The 26,934-nt window shown below is 43.5% G+C and overlaps 1 protein-coding gene across 1 annotated transcript in view; it reads right to left on the bottom strand.

Annotated features, from left to right (window-relative positions):
* Nucleotides 1-2,537: 2,537 nt before the first annotated feature.
* The window catches only part of mpped2a (metallophosphoesterase domain containing 2a), a 67,432-nt gene continuing 43,035 nt past the window's right edge, over nt 2,538-26,934 (bottom strand). The window contains exons 5-7 of the mRNA XM_017688099.2: nt 4,966-5,081; nt 3,496-3,609; nt 2,538-2,851 (exon numbers count right to left, since the gene is read on the bottom strand). Coding sequence (XP_017543588.1) covers nt 2,733-2,851; nt 3,496-3,609; nt 4,966-5,081 — 349 coding nt within the window. The 3' untranslated portion in view covers nt 2,538-2,732. The remainder of the gene's footprint in view (nt 2,852-3,495; nt 3,610-4,965; nt 5,082-26,934) is intronic.

Here is a 26,934-nt window from a genome sequence, read left to right on the forward strand (position 1 = left end):
AAAATGGGAGAAAAAAGCAGATCTAATCTTTTCCAAGAGCAACAGAAAAAGGCCGAGAGGCGTTTACAGTGACGGAGTTTAAACTGCTGTTGGCAACATGGCAACTTTTTTTTGTGCTAGCAAGATTGCATTTACACACAGTGCAAAAAATTAGAAAAAGGAAATAAAACACAAAACTACATAATCGACAAATCCAAGGACAACTAAACCTTATTCAGGCAGGTCTGTAGAGGAAAACAATCTTTTAGATCGTACAAAATATATTTCTGGGGAATATTCAAAATAAAATCAAATAAAAATCAAACCAATACGTGTGCACTATGCACGTCTTCCTTCACAGGCAAAGCAGTTCCCTCTTTTAATAAGAAGTCTGGATATTTTACAGCACACACACGAACGTACAGCCGAACTCCTGTTTAAGACATTTACCCACTTACAGTGGCAAAAGCTTGACACCCCCGTCAAGAGAGAAGATGAGCTCATCTTCAAAAGGCATGTTACATAATTTTAATTTTACATACATTTTAATCAGGATCAGTCTTTTATTACTGTTTGTATGATTTTACAGTAAAAAAAACAAAACAAACAAAAACAAACTAAAAGAGCACTGTGCAAAAGTTTGGGCACCCCAAGAGATTTGAGCTCTCATAACTTTTACCAAGGTTTCAGACCTTAATTAGCTCGTTAAGGCTGCGGCTTGTTCACAGTCATCGTTAGGAAAGATCAGGTGACGCCAATTTCAGCTCTTTATAAACACTGTGGCTCCTCAAACTCCCAACACCCAGTTGCTCAGCACTCTGAACATTAAAATAACTGATGGGCACAAAGTAGGAGAAGAATATAAGAAGATGGCAAAGCGTTTTCAGGCATCTGTTTCCTCAGTTTGTAAGGTAACTAAGAAATGGCAGTTAGCAGGAATGGTGGAGGTCAAGCTGGTGTCTGGAAAACCAAGAAGACTTTGAGAGAGAACTGGTCGTAGGATTGCTAGAAAGGCCAATTAAAAAGCCCTCATTTGACTGTAGAGCTTCAGGACGATTCTGTAGTGGTGGTGCGCTGCTCTGCTGAACTACTGTTACTGTTAAAGTTTTCAGCTGCAGTTAGCACAGCTATGTTTGGAGAATAAAAGTGAATTTCATGAAGAGAACACCTGCTGCAATAACGGGGCGGATCAGTCAGGCTTTAGTCTCGCATTGCAGGCAGTGATACAGGGAACATTTCACTGGTAAAGGATGAATTCAATTAAATACCAGCAAATTCTGGAGCGGCGGCATGGTGGTGGGGTGGGCAGCGCTGTCGCCTCACAGCGAGGAGGGTCTGGGTTCGATTCCCCTGCCGGGTGACCGGGGTCCTCTCTGTGTGGAGTCTGCATGTTCTCCCCGTGTCTGTGTGGGTTTCCTCCGGGTTCTCCGGTTTCCGCCCACCGGTTTCCGACATGCTACATTGCCCCTGGGTGTGTCTGTGTCTGTCTGTCTGCCCTTCAATAGACTGGCGACCTGTCCAGGGTGTATCCTGCCTTCCGCCCGAAGACTGCTGGTATAGGCTCCAGCACCCCCCCCACGACCCTGACGGATAAGCGGTTTAGAAAACGGATGGATGGAAATTCTGGAAGCTGAAGATGAAAAGAGGATGGCAGGATAATGAACCTAAACACGTCTCAAAATCCACAAATAACAGTCTCAAGAGGCACAGGCTGAAGGTTTAGTCCCCTCGACCTAAACACCATCCGACACCTGTGGACAGACCTCAAAACAGCAGCGTCTGCAAGACCAGCGTTGGGTGACGTGTACCTAACGGGCAGATGATGATGTCTACTGGGAAACACTGCAATACATGATGACATCGGTGGGAGGTGGGGGGGCATATGGGTTGGGGGATCGTTCAATTTTAATGAGCCTTTCCTCTGTATCCTTATTTTTGATGTGACTCTTAGCTGCTGCAAAAAGAATTTACAAGGTGGGAAAGTCGCCAACGGTGTTACTAGTTACTGACCATACAGGGTGCCCAAACTTTTGCTTGAGGCCCTTTTCCTTTTTTGTTGTTCTGAAACTGTAAAGGATGGAAAAAAAAAAAAAAAAAAAAAAAAAAAAAAATATATATATATATATATATATATATATATAAAAAAATCTCATCTTTAACTTCATGCCGTTTGGAAAGCAGGTCATCTTTTCTATCCACAGTAACAGTTTTCTGACCAGGGGTGCCCAAACTTTTGCACACCAATGTGTATGCAGATGCTCCAGTAAAACATCGAATGTCGTAGCTGCTCTCGTACAAAAGCGTCCTCTGAACACATAAAAGAAACTTTCAGCTTGAAGCAGTTAATAAATACAAGACTTTCTCTTCGCTAGCAGAAAGGGGGTCCAAGCCGGGGGGCTTAAAGCTAGTTAAGGCAGTTTCCCTGTCAGCCAAAAGAAAGTTTAATTGTCCTCAGTAGAATATACAGAATGAACGATGACATCTGATATCAATGCATTCTTAGAGCTGCAAAAAAGAGAGAAATTTTACAAATTCACAAACTGTATCTTACAGACTTCGTTTTTTTTTTGTTTTTCTTTTTTTTTTTGTTTTTTTTTTATTTAACAATCTTCATCGCACCCAACACTTTTCACCCACTGACGTTTTTCCACTTCCACTGAACAGTTTACAAAAATTTCATTGGTAAAGAAACACTCAACATAATTACTCTCAAAGTAATATGACTGTAAATAAACCCCGAGCAGAGAAGCGTCTCACGAGCTGGGGGGGTTCGGCAGGTCGAAGACGATGGGGGGGTTGGTGGGCTGAAAGCTGACCGTGCAGGTCGAGGCGTTGATGAATGTCGTGTACCCGTCTGTCATAATGCCGTAGCCTATGGGAGTAGAGCAGAGGCGGAGCCAACATTAATGCCACACCCATCACTCAGTATGAGTGAGAATCACCTTTGATTTACATTCTGAAGCAGCAGCTTCACTGTAGAGAGAGAAAACACACTAAAACACTTAGTGACCGTAACAGCGGCTACACCATCACCCGCAACCCAAAAGTTTAGAAGGGTCATTTTGTCCTTTCAGCAAAAATCAAACCACCTTGGGAGCCACAACACTTTATGTCTATTTTACCATCTTGGCTGTAAATATGTCTCAATATAATATAAACAAAAATGCAGACTTTGCTTTAGTGCAGCTATCGCTACTTTACTTGCAAATGTTTTGCTCTAAAATGTATTAATTTATTAATTAATTTAATTTAAATTTATTAAAAACATCTATTAATGTTTTCAGCAGGACGTTTTTCTTTGTGTTGTTCTTAAAGGAAGGAAAAACATCATTTAATCTCCTCACAAACAAAGTAAAGGCTGTTTTCACTGTTAATTAATACGTGACTGTTGCTCAGTACTGTACCTGTATTAGCTACACCTTCCACCACCTGTTCTGCACTTAAAGAGTCTCCTCTTCACAGTATGTGCAGCTGTTCACAGCTGGAGGAGCGTATCAGACCTGCATGTGTACGTACCTTCGTGAATTCCCCCGAAGGCATGTAGTTTTGGCCGTACTCGTCTCTGCACCGTGTTCAGCAGCTCCACACAGCCCACACGCTGCAGCTCTTTAGGAACCCAGTCACGGAAGCCTGCACACACCAGAACATCAAGAGCTCTGAATCAGCGCTGAGCGCCGTCAGCAGGTTCTCTCAGATGTATACAATGAACATATGGAGACACAGAGCTTTGATTTCTCCTATTCCCAGCTCTTTAGATGAAATGCACAGTCTTCAAGTGTTGTATCTAGAACCTAGTTCTTTCGTCGCTGTCCATGCAAGGGCAAAAACCTTTACTTTCGAAGTACTCACTGGCCACTTTATTAGGTACCCCTTGCTAGTAAAAGGCTGGACCCCCTTTTGCCTTCAGAACTGTCTTAATTCTTCGTGTCAGACTTTCAACAAGGTGTTGGAAACGTTCCTCAGAGATTCTGGCTGGTTATTCCTGTTCCTGTTGCCTTTCTATCCTCTGGAACCAGATGAATTTGTTTCTTTTCTATTGATCTGCTCATCATGGAACGTTCACACAGTGTAAAGAGCAGCTACTGACCACAGTGTGTGTGTTCTTTTGGACAGAAATGCTATTAAACTGTTTCATGATGAAATGGTTAATAGGATCTTTGCACGGGGAAACGGTTCTATGTATCACCAAAAATGGTTCTGCAACTGTTACAAAGTCAAGCTTGCAACAACAACCCATAAGGGTTTACACACACACACACACACACACACACACACACACACACACACACACACACACAAATATAAACAGAGTATGCATATGTTAAATTGGTCTTTATATATTATATATACGTTAAATTATTCGTTGGTTTAATTAAATGTGAAAAGCAGAAAAACTGACAATGTGAGATGAACAGCTGTGCCTAAAGGTTTGAGCACCCCAGAGACACACCACTGCACTAAATACAACAATTACTGTTTATTTACTGAATTTATCTGCAGAAAATAAACTAAACACAAAATGTGGCCTGTGTGTTAAATTCACTTCACTGAAGTGTGCAGTAGTGTGTGTCTGTAGAGGAGGTGTGACGTATTTACACTCAGAAAACCTACAAATAAACAAAATCTGGCCGTGCAATGTTTAAAATCTCCAGTGTTAGTTCTATTGTACACGACTACAGCCAGACTGTGAACAACGCATTTCCTAATGTACTGTTTAATCTATTTCTCTCTCCCTGATGGACAAACATTCTGCTCGCTTTATACCCAAAACATCTACCGTACAGTAGATGAAGAAAACTGAAAAACTGAAATAATCTTGAAATGAGACTCACTAAATCAGTTTTTCTGACCGACAGTAAATGCAGTAAAATCTGCTGAAAGGTTTAGCTGACGCTCCACACGCTGACCTTTGCTGAAGGACATTAATGTATTCGTGAATATATGAATATTTGTAAAGGCCCGTTAGGACTGGTTAATTGTGCTCACCCAGGGGGGGTCCGTGGGTCATGAGGATGTCGATGCCTTCAGGAATCAAGTTCCACTTATCCAGCAGAGACTGACCGCGGGGCAGATTAAAACCCCACCCGTTAAACCAAGGGGTCCTGAAAACACAGAAAAACAAACGGTGTTAAAGCACTGCTTCCTGTCCCGACCTGCAGGACCCGAGCGCACTCAAATACAATCTGCTGTATGAGATTCATACAATCTAATTCACTAGTGCACTAAAATGCATTACCTTAAGTGTGTATATGACCTGAATGAAAAGTCATAACAAAAGATGGTTCCTCAAAGCTTCTTAGGTAAAGACAGGGGTTTACATAGAACCATGAATCCCCAAAGAACCCTCTGGTTCTTTGCACGGTGAAACGGTTCTTCAGATTGCACCAAAAAAGCATCATAAAAACAGCAAAACCCTTTTCGGTGCTATATAAAACCATTTTCATGGGACTCCATACATAGAACTGTATACAACACTTTCTCCATCACTCTGAAGAACCATTTCACCATGCAGAGAACCCTTAAAGAACCATCATTATATAGAGTGTAACAGTTCACTCAACAGCAGCTTTCATAAGGCTTAGTAACGTCTTCATAAGCCTTTTATTACAACACCTACTGGACTAAACCTTCATAGAGCCTGTATAGATGATTCTACTGAACTGGTTCAGAGTCAGAACTGAAACACGTTTAGGACTTTAGACTAAAACCCTTTTCAGTCGTGGGCTGGAGGTCAGGGAACCAGCCTCGTGACCGGAAGGTCGCCGGTTCGATCCCCAGAGCCGACAGCACATGACTGAGGTGTCCTTGAGCAAGACACCTAACCCCCAACTGCTCCCCGGGCACCGTGGATAGGGCTGCCCACCGCTCTGGGCAAGTGTGCTCACTGCCCCCTAGTGTGTGTGTATTCACTAGTGTGTATGTGGTGTTTCACTTCAAATGCGGAGGTGAAATTTCCCCGTTCTGGGACTCATAATCTTTAATCTTTTGCTCTGAGTGACTCTAAACCTTAAATATGTTTATTTTATTAAAACGAATGATTGAACATTTTACTTTGTCACTACCAAAACAATCATAACTCTACCAAACTTTACTTTAGTAGCGTAATGTGGAGCGATGAGGCGGATGCGCTGCTGAGAAAAGCGAGATTTATTCAGGACAAATCCATAATCAGGGTCGTGGTCGAAACGGTCCAGGTTCAAATAGCCAATAGGGAGAGTTAACCATACATAACATACATCGATAACCAGACATAACGCTGATCAATGGAGCTAGAATAAACAAACATCAAACATACAGCACAATCAAACATATCCAACAAAGACCAACGAAAACACAGGGCTTAAATAGCACAAGGATGACGAGGGACAGGTGGAAAACGGGTGGAAACAGTCAGGGGCGGAGTAACGAAACAAGGGGGCTGGACTGGGAATATAAACACAACAAATGCACGTGGAAGATCAAAACAACACGAACACATGGACAGGACTCGGAGGGGCCAATCATGACAAGTAGTGACTGCTTCAGTGACGATTTTACCTCATTTTGAGCCACAAGCTCAGCTTTGAACAGCTGTTCACACAGAAAATCATATTTTACATTAAAACACTGAAAAGTGATGGCCTGCAGAAATTAAAATAAAAAATCTAAAAATTTAACACTGATTTTCAGACTTTGGGACACTTTACTTCAAAACAGTGGGATCTAAATATTCACCATGTGGCCATGAGGGACAGGCATGCAGCCTCACTACCTGCTCTGAACTTCAGGGGCTCCGCCTACAGACTAAAACTCTGTGTTTGGTAATGATGAGCACTTGTTGAATAAAGACCTTGCATTTTAAATAAACTTGATAAATGTAGAGTATCATTTTAAGCCGTGTAAATGTAGAGTTTAGGGTTTGGGACAGACTCCTCCCAATAGAAAGACCCCTATTAACGATGACTTTGTATATTATTACTGTCTCTATTAATCTCTTGGGCTTAAACAGATCAGAACATGATCACTGTCAGGAATGTTAACGATTACAGCCGCGATTAATGCACACTTTTTCAGTTAATATTGATAACAACTTATTTCTAGAGCAATTTTCATCCATGCAGCACATACAGGAAAATACAGCAATAATACACAAAATAACAAAATAGAGTAAATGAAGAAACGGCTGCATTATAACTGTAAACACACAATCAGTTCAGGCTCCGAGAGCTTAAAGCTGAATTATGAAGTGGTGTTTTAAATAAACCATGGCACCACGGTCAGAGAGAAGCTCCCCAGAGCCGCCGCAAGGCATTGTGGGAAGTCAGGAGCTGCACAATGGCTCCATTGTTGGTGCTGGTGTATGAAATATACCTTCATACGAGAGCATTAGTTAACCTCCATGAAGATTAATGACATCTCTGAGGTATAAAGGAAGCTCTGTTTCCTCCACACACGCTCACACAGCTCTGATTATACTGTACCGAGGGCAGGGTCGGGGGGGTGGGGGAGGGTGGCGGTAAACGGGCGACCTGCCGGTCAGACTGGATAACCACAGTGCCATCTGGAGAACATCACACAGACTAACAGAGACACATCAGAGCTGAGTGGAGACGTGCCTGAGACAGAAATGAAATCAAAACTGAACATCTGACGGATTTTAAGCTGAATACGTTCAACTCGTCCACACCTCCCACACTGACCACTGCTCTACAGTCCTTAACACACAGCGATTTAACTCTTTAAGACCCACCAAGACCAGAAAACCAGCTATTTCTGCAGTTTAACAACAAATTCTGTTTTTTTTTCATACATTTAAATATATAAATATACCATAATAGCACCAATCCTACCACATAACAGCAACACAAACTCAAATACAGCACTCCAGGCGGGTGATATGGCAAAAAAATATAATATCAGATACTTCATGAAATTTCTGCGGTGCGTGATTTATCATATTTGTTTTTTTCAGACATCTGATCAGCTGGAACAGAACAAAAGAACCAGTCATGCTACATTTAAAAAAATAAACTGTGAACTTGGTTAAACGGGACACATTTTGCTCTCTTTATAATGAATCATGCAGTTGGTCAGTGTTTACAAGTACTGACGATATAAATGATGTGATCAGAAAAGAATATTGTATTGTATTGTGAAATAACATCACGATAATATACATCGTCATATTCATATTTGCCAGCACTAATTAATATTTCTTTTGTTAATAATGGGTGGAATTTATTTTCCACGTGAACGCTGAACCGGAGTGTCACTTATCCCACATTTTCCTTGTATTTTATACTTTTCTCTGTGAACATTTTTGCGGTTTTGTGTATCGACAATGTCCATCACTACTTATAACGTTGCCATTTACCAGCCTCTCTTTATTAAACAGGCTGCGCCTTTAAGAGTGGTATATGCAAATGAGCTCTGCTCTGATTGGCTGTCTTCAGTCAAAATGCATTCAGAGCTGAAACACACCTTCAAATTTCAGTGTGAGTGGGCGGAGCTAAACTGCTGTGGGCTGATGTGTAAATATATAGATTATTGTGACGTCACAGAAACAATAAACTAGCAAAAAAAATTAGCAAAAATGTGCAGGGTTTTTGTACAGTTACCCTTTTTACACTCACCGGCCACTTTATTAGGTACCCCTTGCTAGTAAAAGGCTGGACCCCCTTTTGTCTTCAGAACTGCCTTAATTCTTCATGTCAGACTTTCAACAAGGTGTTGGAAACGTTCCTCAGAGATTCTGGTTGGTTATTTGAGTTCCTGCTGCCTTTCTATCATCTGGAACCAGTCTGCCCATTCTCCTCTGACCTCTCACACCAACAAGGCATTTTCGTCCACACAACTGACCGCTCACTGGATATCTCCTCTTTTTCGGACCGTTCTCTGTAAACCCTAGAGATGGTTGTGTGTGAAAATCCCAGCAGATCAGCAGTTTCTGAAATACTCAGACCAGCCCGTCTGGCACCAACAACCACGCCACGTTCAAAGTCCCTTAAATCCCCTTTCTTCCCCGTTCTGATGCTCGGCCTGCACTTCAGCAGGTCGTCTTGACCACCTCTACAGGCCTAAATGCAGTGAGCTGCGGCCGTGTGATTGGCTGATCAGCTATTTGTGTAAACAAGCCTAATACCTAATAAAGTGGGTGCATCTAAAGTGTGTTCGGTGAAGATATTTTGCGGTGTATGAAAATGAAAGTGCTTTCCGTTTGATGTATCTGATATAAATCTCTGATGCTCTCTGTGTGTGTGTGTCTCAGAGTTAAGTGAGTGTGTGGGGGAGGAGAGTGTGAGATATTGTTAATCGGAGGCTGAAGGTTGGCGCTATGAAAGATTCTCTGCAGGAGCTGTGGAGCGAGGCGAGGCAGCAGGCAGGCTAGCGAGTGTCCAGCGTCCGCATGTTTGACAGAAACTCATTTAGTCTCTAGTGCAGAATGTCAATATTCAATTAGCCCGCGAATATTCTCCCACAGACATACCCCAGCAGCCCCCGCTGACACCCCCCCCAGCCTCCCCCCGTCACTAATGATGTAGGGAAGCTTCATCATTAGGGAGGAAAAGGCCGGCCGGTCGAACACGAGGACACGACACCATCACTTAACACACACGGCCAAGGAAGCGCATTTACTCTCAGAGCAGCGATTAATTCGGCAATTAAACCCCCTCCTGGATCAATATCTCACTTCCTCTTAACCCCATCAGCTGATATTAGCGCAGATCTGAAGGCTCATTTTTCATCCTCAAAACGTGTGTATGAGCTGCGCACGGCGTAAGCCAGAGAGTCCGAGTCGAGTCTCTGAGGCGCTAAGGAGGGGCGCTATGCCTCGGCATTTAAAGAAGATGGTTCTTCAAGGGTTCTTCAGTAAAGGAAATGGACAAATGAATACTCAAAGAACCCTTTGCATGCTTAAATGGTTCTTTGCATGGTGAAACGGTTCTTCAGATTGATGGAGAATGTGTTGTATATACGGTTCTATATGGTCCTGTTTGAAAATGGTTCTAAACAGCACTCTTCTGTTAGAACCTTGGAATCATAACAATAGCAGAACCCATTTTGGTGCTATACAGAACACATTCTCAATCAATCTGAAGAACCACTTCACCGCGCAAAGAACCATTTAATCATGCATATGGTTCTTTGAGTGTTTGTGGGTCTGTATGGAACCCTTTTCTTCACTAAAGTGTCATTGACGGAAGTCACAAAGAGCGGGAGGCAAGCGAAGGGAACCCACAAAGACACAGGGAGAACATGCAAGCTCCATACGGAAAGAACCTTGGTTGCCCGGCTGGGGAATTGAACCCAGTAAGTAAGATATTAGAATATGAGATCTTTGGTCAGCCCAGTGGACTAAACACAGGCAGGGGATAGCAGTACTGTTCACAGCACTGACTGAGCTGGATAATATCCAGCCGGTTTCAGCCTGAACTGCTGACCCTGCTGTTTAAGGAGCTGAGTGTGGGTGACATCACTGACCTCCGTCTCCATGAGGATGCTCTTATTGTAGTGTGATCTGTATAGAGGTTCTGACCCGGATTAGATCTTCACACCAAACTCCCCCAACAGCTCGAGCACAGACAGCCTGCAGCTCACAGACACCAGCTCTCCGCAGGGCGGCCGGCCTGAACCTGATGCTCTCTTAACAAGCCAGAGTTCAGAGGTTCTGACCAGACCGTCCTTCACAGAAGCTCAGCTAACAGCGCAGCATTTATCGTCACCGGACAGCCTTGAGACCTTCAGCCTGGACTTCAGACATGATATTTACACTTAACGTGCCTGAAGTTGAATTTCAATGTCAGATCAGTAGCGTCACCTCCCACCTTGACCTACATTTACATTCATGGCATTCGGCTGACGCTCTTATCCAGAGCGACTTTCCACTGGTAGGCGAAGGCGGTGTTAGGAGTCTTGCCCAAGGACTCTTATTGGTATAGTGTAGAGGGCTTAGCCAGGTGGGGGACTGAACCCCCAGTCTACAGAGTAGGAGGCAGAGGTGTTAACCACTACACTGACCAACCACTTGACCTGACCTTTTCTCCTCAGTAAGCTGCCTGTAGTGGGATAGCAGAGTTATCTACCTGCTGCAAATCCCACAATATGATCAGTAACACCTAAATGTTATACAATGTTTACAGATTTGTGACACACTAATCTTAGCAATATGAATTGACCGTAAGTTATTCCTCCAAAAGAAACCTTATTTTATCTGATGTTTACACTTTGTTCACCTGTTTTTATTGAACCAAACAGAACTGCAACATAAACAAAACACTCTAAAATTCTTAGTCCTTATATTCAGCAGGTGCTTTTTTCATAACGTTTAAAAAAAAAAAAATCCAATGTTAGTATATCTGACTACTACAGCGTCCAACTGTTCCTAAAATGGGGTGCATTTAGATGATACATTAGTCCAAATAGAGGTGTATTATATTCATACTATGTTGATATTTGAATGTTTGTGCCCAAATATCGTGATTATAGACTGTATTGATTTCTGTCTCCCACCCCTATTAGATTTCTTTAGTGAGTTATATTGCACATTACAGAGGTCACAGGTCAGGACACAGTGGGGCTATTTCCTCCAGCGGAGGTGACGCTGGTGATCTGGTATTGGATTTCTGAGCTCCACAACATCTGAAACGTACAGAAAATCCCTCCATCCGACTCACACGGAGAGCTGATAGAAGAGTTCAGAGAGCTGAAACCACAGAGTGACCGTATCTAAACATCTGACCTCTACAGGACAAAAGGGTGGGACGAGAATGAGGACATACACAAAACACAGACGTACACCACTCATCAGGAGTTTGGAGACACCTCATCTTCTTCTGGAATGTCCATCGTTTAGGAATGAAGTAGTTAAGATCCCGGTTGAGTTGTGTATTTTTATCGTTAAAGCGCAGCTTCATCAAAGTGTCTTCCTCTTAGTGATGTCACATTCGCCAGTGACCCGGCTCTTTGAACGGCTCTTTGCTAAGAGCGCTGGGAGCTGCTGGGAGTCTGCAGAGCCGCTGTTTTTAACTCTGTGCCTAAATTTCTCTGCCTGCCCTGAATCCCCTCCCCTCTCCACTGACCACTGAGAACCAGCTGGTCACAGCTGCGAGAGAGAGAGAGAGAGAGAGAGAGAGAGAGAGAGCGGAGGTGGCTGAGAGAGATAGAGAGTGAATGAAGAGAGGGAGCAGCGTTAGAGAAATCAGAGAAATAAGACTTTGTGCTTACAGTGCAGATCCGTGGCGATACGAGGAATTTGGCGCGGCTCCACATGTCAGATGAAATTATATTGCAGGGACGTCTGAGTTTGAAACAGGGCCCAAATTTGAGTGATTATCTCGCAGATAAACCAGTGGAGCTCTGAACGTCACTGTTCAGAAACAAGTTACTCTTTAAATAACTTCTTAAGAAGTTAAGAACTTCTTCTCTCATTTGTTTTTCTTAACTATTTTCTTAAGAATAATTCTAAGAAGAAGTGTTTCCTAAATGTTTCTTAATCTTATGACAGTCTCTCGTCCGTCTCAGGCCGTATTGACAAGCTGATCATCTAAATCGATCATGTCCTGTTGGCGGTTTCTTCCTCCATCAGCTCTAGATCTTGTTGGCTAAGATTATTTAAACACTCGGTTTGATGTTTTCCCTTCATTGTGCTCCTCTGAGTGGATTAAATTAAACGCGCCGCGTCGTTTATGGCGTGGGGTAAAATGCCAACACGACAGACAACGAAGACTTTTTTAAAATGAAAATCTTAAGGAACTAATTAAGATTATCTTGAGATAATATTTAAGAACTCATGGATTTTTGAGAACTGCCATTTTTACAAACTTCTGTGTTTGTCTTGAGAATCTTCGCAAGTTTCTTTTAGTTGTGCTGACATCACAACAGGGGGATAAAGTGGGCGTGGCCTTTTCTTTATTCCCAAACTAGCAATGACACTTAAATTGGCACAAATATTTACAGGTGTGATGTTGTTCTCCTCTAAATAAACCTGGCTAGACTTTAACATTGAAAACCTCCAACGTCGCCACACCGAGGGAGTTTGTATATATAAACATACCGTGCAGGTCCAAGGCTGTCCCTGAGGGCTGAATAAAAGTCCTATTAACACCCCCCGCCCCTGGCTCTGACAGCTTGATCCATTAGACCCTCTTTAGGTGACCCTGCTGCTGCTCTGACCGCAGAGTGAGGGAACGAGGGAGAAAAAACAGCAGCTCTGGAGAACTTCAGCATATTCTGCCCTCTGTACTCTCGCTGTACACCTGCACTCTAAACAAGAGAAGACTAGGAGGAGAGGCTTGTCCTGTCAGGAATTTGAGGACATGGAGAACATTTGAGGACATTTAGCCCCTTCACCGTCCATATCTCAAGATCCTTTGGTACCTGTTTTCTCTGAGCTACCAAATCAATTAATCAATTAACCTTTATTTCCTCTCAGAAGTCCATTGAGACTGACCCTCATAAAACAGCCTATCGATTACGCTTTAAGTTGAAAAGTGATAGACGGTACATAAAAACAAAAATAATAATAAATACAGAAAAATAGTAATAAATAGTTACCCATTAAAAATAATAATGATCCAAAGCTGCTGGCGACTTAATACATTTTATTAATCACAAATTATTAATTGTGATCGTAATTGCAATTGTAGCTGCAGTCTGGAGCCAGTAAAGGACCAACACAAATAATAAAATGAAATGAAATAAAAAGCTACCCAGTAAAGCTGTGTGTAGGTGTGAGAGGTCTGGCCATGTGCTCAGTGTACATTACTCTCCATGCGGTCATCCAGACGGTCACCCCGGCTTTATTAACAGCTACGGATGTTGCTGCAGCAGTGACCCTGACACTGATGCTCAGCTCAAGGCCACGGCACATGGTACAGTGAGTGGGGGGGGGTAATGGGGCAGTTTGTCTCTGTCTGGACAGCTGTAATGACCCACGGAGGCCTTGTGAGGGCAGCGAGGTGAAGCAGTATTTAAACCAGCCGGCATCAGTGCTGCCCACCGGGAGAATAAAGTCCCATTCAGAAAAAGCAGCACTGACCAGAGCAGATCACACATCTCCAAAACAGTGACCTGACATGAGAAGGAAACATTCTTAACTTTTAATGGAACTTAATGGAGAAATTATTTCTTCCATTTCTGTTGGTCTATTCATTATGAGATTTTGAGAAAAAATACGAAGAACAGCAGGCGACTTCAAATTATGTTTAAAAAATGAAAAACAACAGCTTCAATTTCCAGCTCTTACACAACAATCACTCCTGAAGTGTTGAACAGTCCTCGGTTCTACAGAAGTTGGTTTGACAAAGACAAATAAACATTTTCTACAACAAATAAATATAAAATATCACAACGTCTAGAGTTGATGAGCTCCTCAGATAAACAGGCCCAGTCATGTGATTGTGGGACACGTTACTCTGATAGGCTGCACACAAATGTGTAGTTCTAATCTTATTTTACATTATTTTACACCATTATTTATACTATCAATACTAAACTCAACTAATTGGTCTGCGTTTATTACACAAATACTCCAATCTGGCTTTTTTATGGTCCAGTTCATGTAGAACCAGATGAGACTGAACTTTGTTAGCCAGTGGTCTTATTTTTTGACAGTGGAACTTTAATATCATTCTTATCTGGAAATTAAACGTTTAAGATGCAAACAGTCATTTAGAGCGGTTTGGTGTGAAACGCTCGGTTCTAGATAAACCGAGTCAGAACCGTTCACAGTGGTGGTGATGGGAACCAGACGTCCCTCTAAAAGCTCCTACAGAAAGTTCCTACATGAACTGGTTCTGAATTCACTGCCTGATGACTGAGACACTGTTTTATGAGAGTTTAGAGAACTTCAACTCCATTCATGGTGGAGGGAGACATGCAGGGCGCTGTGCGGCAAAATAGTCCCCAAAGAAAACTCGTTATTCCAGATTTTCCACTGTTTTCCATCATCAGCATTCCATATAAGCTCAGAAGACTCGTGTAGGTTCTCTGGTGGTTCTGGATGGTAAATAAAGTGTCTATATCTGTGCTGTAGTCATGGCGACGCCTGGTTCCCATCACCACCGCTGTAAAGACGTCACTCTGAGTGACTGTATAATATAGTGAGCGCTTCCATTCACTCTGGAGCTCTCTGTCTGTGTTCACTGTGTCCGTAAAGTGAAAATACAAAAACAATTTCAAACTGTAAACTGTGTTTTCTCTGTAGATGACAGAACTGCTACAATATCAAGCTGTAATATACACAGGAGACAGGGGTGAGTTAATAAAACAGAGAGAGAGAGAGAGAGAGAGAGAGAGAGAGAGAGAGAGAGGATGGTGGAGCTCATAGAACCTAAGATGTACAAAAACTCTGAGCTGACAGCTTTTAATGTGAAACTGGAGAATTAATTCTGCTTTTGGTCCAGCGGAGATTAAAACGGACCGTGTGTGAAACACTCAAGACAGATCAGGTCGTCAGACGGGGTCACTGACCCGTCCGGTCTTTATGGTTCTGGTTTAAAGCCACTGGTTAAGCCGAATGTCTACACCAGTGTTGTTCCGGTGTCACATTCTTGTGTAAGTCCACTGAAAGTGTAAATCTGCTGCCTCACCTTCTACACACCAGAGCTACGACCAGGGGCGCCAGGAGGGCCGAGAAACAAAAAGACAAAACAATGTAAGAATTCCTGAGGAAATTTCTTCATTTACAGGTGCTACTTAACGATTTCTCACAGATTATTTCATGTTTAGCTGCCATGGGACCATTTCTCACAGGCTCATTTTATTTTCAGCTACTACTAAACAATTTCTCATGGGAAAATTATTTCTTTTTTCAGCTTCTACTTAATGATTTCATTTTTTTGGTGCTTTATTCTGCTGAGCAAATAGCAGATTAAATTATTTACTGTTTTTATCAAACTGTAATCATTTTATTTCTGTCCTCTGTGATTTCCAGGTAGACACTGCCTGCCGCTGGAAAGCTGCCACCTGCCGCATTTAGTCTCCTAGCATGTGCATTCTAATCAAACACTTCCCGAATCAACATGACAGAAGCTTTGGAAGAGCCTCTGACTATTTCCTTGGACTGTGCCATCTCTGTCCGTTCACCACTGGAAAATAAAAACACAAAGATAAAGCCTGATCAAGTACAGTGCTGATCAATAGAGCTGACTGAAGCAATAATGTAATAATAATAATAAAGTAAAGTTGAACTGTCTGTGGAGCCAACAGCTCTTCACATCTCTGAGGAAAAGAAAGAACACTTTCAGCTCTAGAACCACGTACAGGATGGTACAACAAAGCCTGTATGTTCTCCCTGACCCCGTACCCCCCCCACACGCTTTATGAACACTCAGAGGGGCTTCCTGAGAGACAACATGCACATTCACACGTCAGCAGGAGGCAGCGTGGCTCAGATCCTTTCAGGAAGGCTGGAGAAACCTGAGCACTCCTGACAGACAGCAGCTCCATTCACCCTCAGATCAGCTCCATTCACAACCTGGAGGTCTTTCACACAGTGCCTCTATTCAGCAGAGCGGCCTGGGGTCCACACAGGTGGGCTCGGGTTACCTGGCACATCGGCCTCACCCCTCGCCTACCCCTGACCAAAACCAAGCTGGAAAGCTGAGGTGTTGAAGTCTGGGTGGAGTGGAGAAGGTGGGGTGGTGTCCAAACCTCTACACCGTATCTCTGACCTTCAGTGGGGAGAACACTGGAGGAAGAAGTGGGACCTTGACTTTTCATAGCAAAGAGCTGCTAACTCACTCACTATAGCAGCGCTGATGCTTCAGTGGCAGTAAACGTTTATCAGGTGTTCTTCTGTAGGGTCTCTGTTCTAGTGTGGTTCTGCGCTCTACCTCACAGTAACTGAGATCTTCCTCGTCTCCTCTTCTGTAGAGTCTCTGTTCTAGTGCGGTTCTGCGCTCTACCTCACAGTAACTGAGATCTTCCTCGTCTCCTCTTCTGTAGAGTCTCTGTTCTAGTGCGGTTCTGCGCTCTTCCTCACAGTAACTGAGATCTTCCTCGTCTCCTCTTCTGTAGAGTCTCTGTTCTAGTGCGGTTCTGCGCTCTTCCTCACAGTAACTGAGATCTTCCTCATCTCCTCTTCTGTAGAGTCTCTGTTCTAGTGCGGTTCTGCGCTCTACCTCACAGTAACTGAGATCTTCCTCGTCTCCTCTTCTGTAGAGCCTCTGTTCTAGTGCGGTTCTGCGCTCTTCCTCACAGTAACTGAGGTCTTCCTCGTCTCCTCTTCTGTAGAGTCTCTGTTCTAGTGTGGTTCTGCGCTCTACCTCACAGTAACTGAGATCTTCCTCGTCTCCTCTTCTGTAGAGTCTCTGTTCTAGTGCGGTTCTGCGCTCTTCCTCACAGTAACTGAGATCTTCCTCGTCTCCTCTTCTGTAGAGCCTCTGTTCTAGTGCGGTTCTGCGCTCTTCCTCACGGTAACTGAGATCTTCCTCATCTCCTCTTCTGTAGAGTCTCTGTTCTAGTGCGGTTCTGCGCTCTTCCTCACAGTAACTGAGATCTTCCTCGTCTCCTCTTCTGTAGAGCCTCTGTTCTAGTGCGGTTCTGCGCTCTTCCTCACGGTAACTGAGATCTTCCTCATCTCCTCTTCTGTAGAGTCTCTGTTCTAGTGCGGTTCTGCGCTCTTCCTCACAGTAACTGAGATCTTCCTCGTCTCCTCTTCTGTAGAGCCTCTGTTCTAGTGCGGTTCTGCGCTCTTCCTCACAGTAACTGAGATCTTCCTCGTCTCCTCTTCTGTAGAGTCTCTGTTCTAGTGCGGTTCTGCGCTCTTCCTCACAGTAACTGAGATCTTCCTCGTCTCCTCTTCTGTAGAGTCTCTGTTCTAGTGCGGTTCTGCGTTCTTCCTCACAGTAACTGAGATCTTCCTCGTCTCCTCTTCTGTAGAGTCTCTGTTCTAGTACGGTTCTGCGCTCTTCCTCACAGTAACTGAGATCTTCCTCATCTCCTCTTCTGTAGAGTCTCTGTTCTAGTGCGGTTCTGCGCTCTTCCTCACAGTAACTGAGATCTTCCTCGTCTCCTCTTCTGTAGAGTCTCTGTTCTAGTGCGGTTCTGCGCTCTTCCTCACAGTAACTGAGATCTTCCTCGTCTCCTCTTCTGTAGAGTCTCTGTTCTAGTGCGGTTCTGCGTTCTTCCTCACAGTAACTGAGATCTTCCTCGTCTCCTCTTCTGTATAGTCTCTGTTCTAGTACGGTTCTGCGCTCTTCCTCACAGTAACTGAGATCTTCCTCGTCTCCTCTTCTGTAGAGTCTCTGTTCTAGTGCGGTTCTGCGCTCTTCCTCACAGTAACTGAGATCTTCCTCGTCTCCTCTTCTGTAGAGTCTCTGTTCTAGTGCGGTTCTGCGCTCTTCCTCACAGTAACTGAGATCTTCCTCGTCTCCTCTTCTGTAGAGTCTCTGTTCTAGTACGGTTCTGCGCTCTTCCTCACAGTAACTGAGATCTTCCTCGTCTCCTCTTCTGTATAGTCTCTGTTCTAGTGTGGTTCTGCGCTCTTCCTCGCAGTAACTGAGATCTTCCTCGTCTCCTCTTCTGTAGAGTCTCTGTTCTAGTGCGGTTCTGCGCTCTTCCTCACAGTAACTGAGATCTTCCTCGTCTCCTCTTCTGTAGAGTCTCTGTTCTAGTGCGGTTCTGCGCTCTTCCTCACAGTAACTGAGATCTTCCTCGTCTCCTCTTCTGTAGAGTCTCTGTTCTAGTGCGGTTCTGCGCTCTTCCTCACAGTAACTGAGATCTTCCTCGTCTCCTCTTCTGTAGAGCCTCTGTTCTAGTGCGGTTCTGCGCTCTTCCTCACGGTAACTGAGATCTTCCTCATCTCCTCTTCTGTAGAGTCTCTGTTCTAGTGCGGTTCTGCGCTCTTCCTCACAGTAACTGAGATCTTCCTCGTCTCCTCTTCTGTAGAGCCTCTGTTCTAGTGCGGTTCTGCGCTCTTCCTCACGGTAACTGAGATCTTCCTCATCTCCTCTTCTGTAGAGTCTCTGTTCTAGTGCGGTTCTGCGCTCTTCCTCACAGTAACTGAGATCTTCCTCATCTCCTCTTCTGTAGAGTCTCTGTTCTAGTGCGGTTCTGCGCTCTTCCTCACAGTAACTGAGATCTTCCTCGTCTCCTCTTCTGTAGAGTCTCTGTTCTAGTGTGGTTCTGCGCTCTTCCTCACAGTAACTGAGATCTTCCTCATCTCCTCTTCTGTATAGTCTCTGTTCTAGTGCAGTTCTGCGCTCTTCCTCACAGTAACTGAGATCTTCCTCGTCTCCTCTTCTGTAGAGTCTCTGTTCTAGTGCGGTTCTGCGCTCTTCCTCACAGTAACTGAGATCTTCCTCATCTCCTCTTCTGTAGAGTCTCTGTTCTAGTGTGGTTCTGCGCTCTTCCTCACAGTAACTGAGATCTTCCTCGTCTCCTCTTCTGTAGAGTCTCTGTTCTAGTGCGGTTCTGCGCTCTTCCTCACGGTAACTGAGATCTTCCTCATCTCCTCTTCTGTAGAGTCTCTGTTCTAGTGCGGTTCTGCGCTCTTCCTCACAGTAACTGAGATCTTCCTCATCTCCTCTTCTGTAGAGTCTCTGTTCTAGTGTGGTTCTGCGCTCTTCCTCACAGTAACTGAGATCTTCCTCGTCTCCTCTTCTGTAGAGTCTCTGTTCTAGTGCGGTTCTGCGCTCTTCCTCACGGTAACTGAGATCTTCCTCATCTCCTCTTCTGTAGAGTCTCTGTTCTAGTGCGGTTCTGTGCTCTTCCTCACAGTAACTGAGATCTTCCTCGTCTCCTCTTCGGTCTTCAGTGTGAGGAATGAAGAACAGTCACTCTTCAGTCCAAACTCTTGGGAAACTGGGCGAGTTCTCAGGTTTTCAGATCTTCTGCAGCTCATTGGAAAGTTTTTCAGAGGAATCCAGGCAGAGTTACGGTTTCTAGACTATGAAGGACCAACTGGGTGAGCCAGTCTGCGCCACCCTGAGGCAGAGCAGTTTTTTAAAGTAAAGTTTTTTCTTGTTTAATAATAATAGAACTACTTACAATAAAACGATTGTGGCGTTTTCCAGGCTTAGCAGCAAAGGATTTTTGCCAGTTCCTTAGTTATGACGTTTTGTTCCAACAGTAACAGTATTGTGAGTATAGATAAATACCAATCAGGTGATGCTAGAAGAATATTCTATAGAAAGAGAAAGATCATATTTCCTAATTTCTGTCAATTTCAGGTCACTGACTGACATAAAGAAATGCTAATGTGACAAATTCTGGAGTCGAATTCTAAGTGATGAAGGTTAAACCAGAGACAAATGAGCTCCTAAGCTGTCATGGGTCAGAAGTGGGAATTATGAGGCCGTCTCAGAGACATTCCCTCTCCCAGAACGTGATGAATCTTTGGAGGACCTCAGGGTTTTGAGGTCAGAGAGGGTTTTATTTCAGTTCAGCTCCTGCTCTCATGTTCCCGCTGTTATTAATGGGAGCTGTACTGTTGGAGAGCTTGGAGAAAATCCAACAGAAACTCGGAGAACATCGCTCTCCTTTACGAGCTCCACGGATCAAACAGAGGAGACGAGATGGAGAGCGGCTCAAACATACAGTACCAATTAGTGCTCTGGCACCCGTCTGCCTTTCTCTCCTCGCCAGCTCGTCTCCGCTCTCCCTCACAAAACCGTGTTAGAATCCAGACTCAAGAGGTTCAAAAACCCCCCAACAAAAGAAAGCGGAGAAAAAGGAGCAGAGAGGTAAAGAAATGAGGTCAGAGACAGAAAGGCTGATATGAGGAAAGAGAAACGGCAGAGCGAAGGTGAGATATTTCTCTTTTTCATTCTCCGAAGCCGGACTTCACAGCCGGACTGATATTGTTCTGGAGGAACGCTGAGGTCAGAAGGTCGGGAAGAGAAAGAGACGGAACAGCACGCTGCTCTCTGAGGGCTCGGTGAAGTGGACGTGGGCAGGACAGAGATTAAAATCTATTGAAGTTTATGAAAGCCGGTGACCTCGGGCAGATTCTACTACCAAAAACCTCCCTGACCGGCAAACTGAAGCTGCGGTCAGCAGCAAAACAGGCAGGAGAATGGAGAAAGAACAAAAGAGGGAGGAAAGAAAGACGGCTGTTTTAACCTTGAGGGTGGACGCTGGAGAGGTCAGCGAGAACAGGTGTTGAGTGCATGCAGCGTAAGTAGTGTTTGTGTTTCTCGGTGTTTGTGATGAGGAGCACTGAGAGCAACACACGAACAGGACACAGGTACCGATCAGGATTCTGAGAGGGGTGATTACAAAATACATTACACATTCCAAGAGAAGGATCTGTAGGATCAACATGAGATTCCAAAAAGGACGATCCTAACTGCTGACTACTCTTTACTACAATGAGACCTTTTTTTGGGAATTTATAATTACTTGGGAATTTTTAAGTTTTACTGGAATCTGTGACCGTTTCTTTTTGTAATCTCATACATAGATATGATCTCATAATCCCAACACAAGCTGTGACAGTGATCCCAACATCTGAATTTCAAAAAAGGATCTAATATGAAGAATCCATCAGCTGGGCTCAGAATCCCAAAATCCCAAACTAAATAAACGACACATCTGAATGTTGTTCATGAACCTTTGAGGACCTGCTGACGTGTTTATCATCTTTAAACTTAAAGAACGTAGTGAGTTCTCCAGTGTTCCTCTGAGTGAGCCTGGCTCTTCCCCTGTGTTTTTCACCCACGTGCTTTTGCTTGTTTTGGATTCGTCGCTCCCCCCTTTCCCCGCCTTCCCTATTAGGATGTTTGTAGTTCCTGTCTCCTCCCTCTCCAGGTATTCCGTACTGTTTCTAGATATATCTGGCCCTTTGTTTCAGTCCTTGGTTCTCTAGTCTAGTAGTTTATTTCATTTCATTCTCAGTGTTTGTTTTGGTTTATCTAAGTTTGCTTACTCAAAAAATGGTTCTGTGAGGGTTTTTAAGCAAAGAAAATGGTTCTATATAGAACAATGAACACTCAAAGAACCATTTCCATGATTAAAGGGTTCTCTGCATCATTAAATAGATCCTTCAGATTGATGGAGAGCATGTTTCACATGGATCTACATAGAACGTTTTTGAAAATGGTTCTGTAAAGCACAAAAAAAGGGTTCTTCTATTGTTACAAGCTCGACAGCGTCACAACAGCAGAACCCTTTTTGATGCTATATAGAACCGTCTACAGCACATTCTCCATCAATCTGAAGAACCATTCAACATTCAACAAAGGCTTCTTTGAGTGTTAAGTCTTAGAACCTGGTTGATGATTTTCTGAAGTGATCAACCCCATTCTGTGGTGTTGAGGTCTGGACTCTGGGGTGGTCAGTCCATTGTTCAGCTTCTTTGTTTGATGTGTCCGTCTCCTTTTCTCAGCGAGGTTCTTCTTGATCAGCTACACATCCTTTCAGACCCACAGCGCTGAGTGGTCTTCTCACAGTGGAAGGATGGACAGAAACACCTGTGGATGTTTTCAGACCACTGTATTATTTTAGTTTAATGCCGTTTCAGTGTATTGTGGTTCCTTTTCTTCATGTCGTCATAAATTTCCCACTGTACCACAAATGCCTGAGGTGCCAGAATGTAACTGCGGCACCATTTAAGGTGGAACAGGAAAATCTGAACGAGAAGCTGGCGTATATTGGACCTCTGAAGAATTGAGGGGGTGGTAATAAATAATTGCCCCCCTCTTTGAAGGCGTATGATCCCTAAATGTAACTAACGCCCAGCAGTGAGGAGCTGAACTTTCCCCTCCTCTGCTGTCCCTGCAGACGGGCAGGGTCGCCTACAGAGCGGCGCTAGTAGCTGTTAATGAAGTGATGCTCTTTTATTAGAGGGTCTCATTTCAGAGGGAAGATCTCAACCACTGCTCTTTAGCTCAGTTACAAGGGGCAACACTCGAAAACAAGGGCGTAGGGGTAAAAATAAGAAATGGGACCGGGCCTTAACCTCCTGAAAATATTATTGGAATCACTGTTGATCTTTTAGTGCTGTTTTTTTTTTTCAGAACATGTAAAATAATCCCCCCCCCCACCAGCCCCTTCTATTTGTGTAGTCTCCAGTCCAGACGTTACCTGCTCTGCTGAGTGATTGCAGGCTGACCTTTGACTTGAGGGAGTAGAGGCTTGTCAGCATTAATTAGAGCCCAGTGTGGACGAACACTCTGCAGAGCCAGCATGCCCCCCCCTCCCACCCCACCCCGCCCTCAGGCATGGAGGATGGGATGCTGTAGAACAGAGGAAGGTTTTAGACCTGCTTAATGGCTTCACCATCCAGACTGTAATACAGGGCTTCAACAGATATTCAATATAATTAAATAAATCCAGTATTTAAAATATCCCAAAGACAAAAACTCAGAGACTCCACCCCTAAACGTCTGCGCTAGAGCTCTAGTCTGAGGGAACTGCGATGAGGCTGAAGTCGTTTTTTCCTTCATACTTTAGTTTCACCTTTAATGCTGGAGCGCTTCGTTCTGGCTGCGAGATTTAAGGTGGAAGGAAAATCCGAACACTGTAACATGGCGGGAATTGAACAGCTGGTACTGACCTCTGCGCTGGACAGACGGGAGCTGTAACGAGGACGCGGTCAGTGTGTTAAAGCTAACGAGCTGTGAAACAGTCGGACACGCTCCTCGGTGCAGTTACAGCGCGGACGCTTTTGTGACTCAGTAAACATGAAAAACCTCCACATCTGCCAGAGCAGGAGAGATGAACGTAGTCTGCTGTACCTGGGATCCGGTCGCTACGGTGACGATACACACAGTTTACTAACAGACACTAAACACACACATACACACGTTCTGCTGCTCCTCTTTATAGGCTGTCGTCTGTTTTCACTGCAGATCCATAAACAGATCGACATTTAGAGCAGAGACGGTTTTGAAGACGTTCAGGCAGAAAAAGCTAATGATGCTGAGGCTAAACAAAAACAAAGAGCCGCGAATAATGTCCCGTAGAATCACTCGTAGAACCATTTTCTTTACTAAAGAACCTTTAAAGAACCATCTTTTTAAAGTTCCAAAATAATACACAAATAAACGTGTTTTCCTCTGCAGTGACACACAGTATTAATGTTTATTTATCAGCCTTAGCAGCACGTACATGAAAAATATCCGGCCTCAACATCGGCCCACGATTCCCGGTGCATACCTAACTTACTGTAAACCACAGTACAGGAGTCACGTCAGATGTGCAACAGTGGACAGTCAACGTCACTACATTGAAAACTCTTTCCCAGTCAGCCTGATTTCTCCCACAGAGAACACAAACAAACCACTTCAAACCTCCAGACTTACGAAACTCCCACGTTAAATATGATTTTTACTGACATTCATCCACGTTTTTCTTCTATTCTCAACGCCAGTTGTCATGATGTCATTGTTTTTTTTTGGGCAGTCGTGGGCTGGAGGTTAGGGAAGGTTGCTGGTTCGATTCCCAGTCCATGACTGCGGTGTCCTTGAGCAAGACACCTAACCACCAGCTGCTCCCCGGGTGCTGTGGATAGGGCTGCCCACCCCTCCGGGCAAGTGTGCTCACTGCCCCCTAGTGTGTGTGTGGTGTTTCACTTCACGGATGGGTGAAGCGTCACTTAAACAACAGTTTCTCGAGAATGGACTAAACTTCGGTGTAACGCTTTTCACCAAGAGTAAAGACGATGCCATCTTCTCAAAAGCACGGGGACGTTATGTGCTTCCAGAGGATGTCACAACAGCTCTCGAAAGCTTAAAACGAGGTTGGACAATGAATCCCACGAACACAAAGGCAAGCACAGATCAGAGTGTCAGTGTCCGAGGAAGACGGGACGGCACTGAATTTAAAAAACGCAAAAAAAACGACTCTAAATGTAGGTATTGTGACATAAACCGAGTCCGTTCTACAGTTTCTCATTAGACTGAATGAATAACCGACTCTAAATGTAGGTATTGTGATATAAACCGAGTCCGTTCTACAGTTTCTCATTAGACTGAATGAATAACCGACTCTAAATGTAGGTATTGTGACATAAACCGAGTCCGTTCTACAGTTTCTCATTAGGCTGAATGAATAACCGACTCTAAATGTAGGTATTGTGATATAAACCGAGTCCGTTCTACAGTTTCTCATTAGACTGAATGAATAACCGACTCTAAATGTAGGTATTGTGATATAAACCGAGTCCGTTCTACAGTTTCTCATTAGACTGAATGAATAACCGGCTCTAAATGTAGGTATTGTGATATAAACCGAGTCCGTTCTACAGTTTCTCATTAGACTGAATGAATAACCGACTCTAAATGTAGGTATTGTGACATAAACCGAGTCCGTTCTACAGTTTCTCATTAGGCTGAATGAATAACCGGCTCTAAATGTAGGTATTGTGATATAAACCGAGTCCGTTCTACAGTTTCTCATTAGACTGAATGAATAACCGACTCTAAATGTAGGTATTGTGATATAAACCGAGTCCGTTCTACAGTTTCTCGTTAGACTGAATGAATAACCGACTCTAAATGTAGGTATTGTGATATAAACCGAGTCCGTTCTACAGTTTCTCATTAGGCTGAATGAATAACCGGCTCTAAATGTAGGTATTGTGATATAAACCGAGTCCGTTCTACAGTTTCTCATTAGACTGAATGAATAACCGGCTCTAAATGTAGGTATTGTGATATAAACCGAGTCCGTTCTACAGTTTCTCATTAGACTGAATGAATAACCGACTCTAAATGTAGGTATTGTGACATAAACCGAGTCCGTTCTACAGTTTCTCATTAGGCTGAATGAATAACCGACTCTAAATGTAGGTATTGTGATATAAACCGAGTCTGTTCTACAGTTTCTCATTAGACTGAATGAATAACCGGCTCTAAATGTAGGTATTGTGATATAAACCGAGTCCGTTCTACAGTTTCTCATTAGACTGAATGAATAACCGGCTCTAAATGTAGGTATTGTGATATAAACCGAGTCCGTTCTACAGTTTCTCATTAGGCTGAATGAATAACCGGCTCTAAATGTAGGTATTGTGACATAAACCGAGTCCGTTCTACAGTTTCTCATTAGGCTGAATGAATAACCGACTCTAAATGTAGGTATTGTGATATAAACCGAGTCTGTTCTACAGTTTCTCATTAGACTGAATGAATAACCGGCTCTAAATGTAGGTATTGTGATATAAACCGAGTCCGTTCTACAGTTTCTCATTAGACTGAATGAATAACCGACTCTAAATGTAGGTATTGTGATATAAACCGAGTCTGTTCTACAGTTTCTCATTAGACTGAATGAATAACCGGCTCTAAATGTAGGTATTGTGATATAAACCGAGTCCGTTCTACAGTTTCTCATTAGACTGAATGAATAACCGACTCTAAATGTAGGTATTGTGATATAAACCGAGTCCGTTCTACAGTTTCTCATTAGACTGAATGAATAACCGGCTCTAAATGTAGGTATTGTGATATAAACCGAGTCCGTTCTACAGTTTCTCATTAGACTGAATGAATAACCGACTCTAAATGTAGGTATTGTGATATAAACCGAGTCCGTTCTACAGTTTCTCATTAGACTGAATGAATAACCGACTCTAAATGTAGGTATTGTGATATAAACCGAGTCCGTTCTACAGTTTCTCATTAGACTGAATGAATAACCGACTCTAAATGTAGGTATTGTGATATAAACCGAGTCCGTTCTACAGTTTCTCATTAGGCTGAATGAATAACCGGCTCTAAATGTAGGTATTGTGATATAAACCGAGTCCGTTCTACAGTTTCTCATTAGACTGAATGAATAACCGACTCTAAATGTAGGTATTGTGATATAAACCGAGTCCGTTCTACAGTTTCTCACTCTCCTAATGCTACGTATGTCCATGTCTTGTATGTCACAATTTAACAGTAAGTCGGTCTGAATTAGAAGGTTTGCTAAAATCCACCATGTAAATGCACAATATCTGAATGCTGTAAATAATATATTTAAGTGGTGGGCTATGAGAGCTACTCGGCATGTCTTTTAATCAGCTTCTAAGTGTAAATATAATTT

This window comes from Pygocentrus nattereri, chromosome 15 (assembly GCF_015220715.1).
Source record: "Pygocentrus nattereri isolate fPygNat1 chromosome 15, fPygNat1.pri, whole genome shotgun sequence".
NCBI lineage: Eukaryota > Metazoa > Chordata > Actinopteri > Characiformes > Serrasalmidae > Pygocentrus > Pygocentrus nattereri.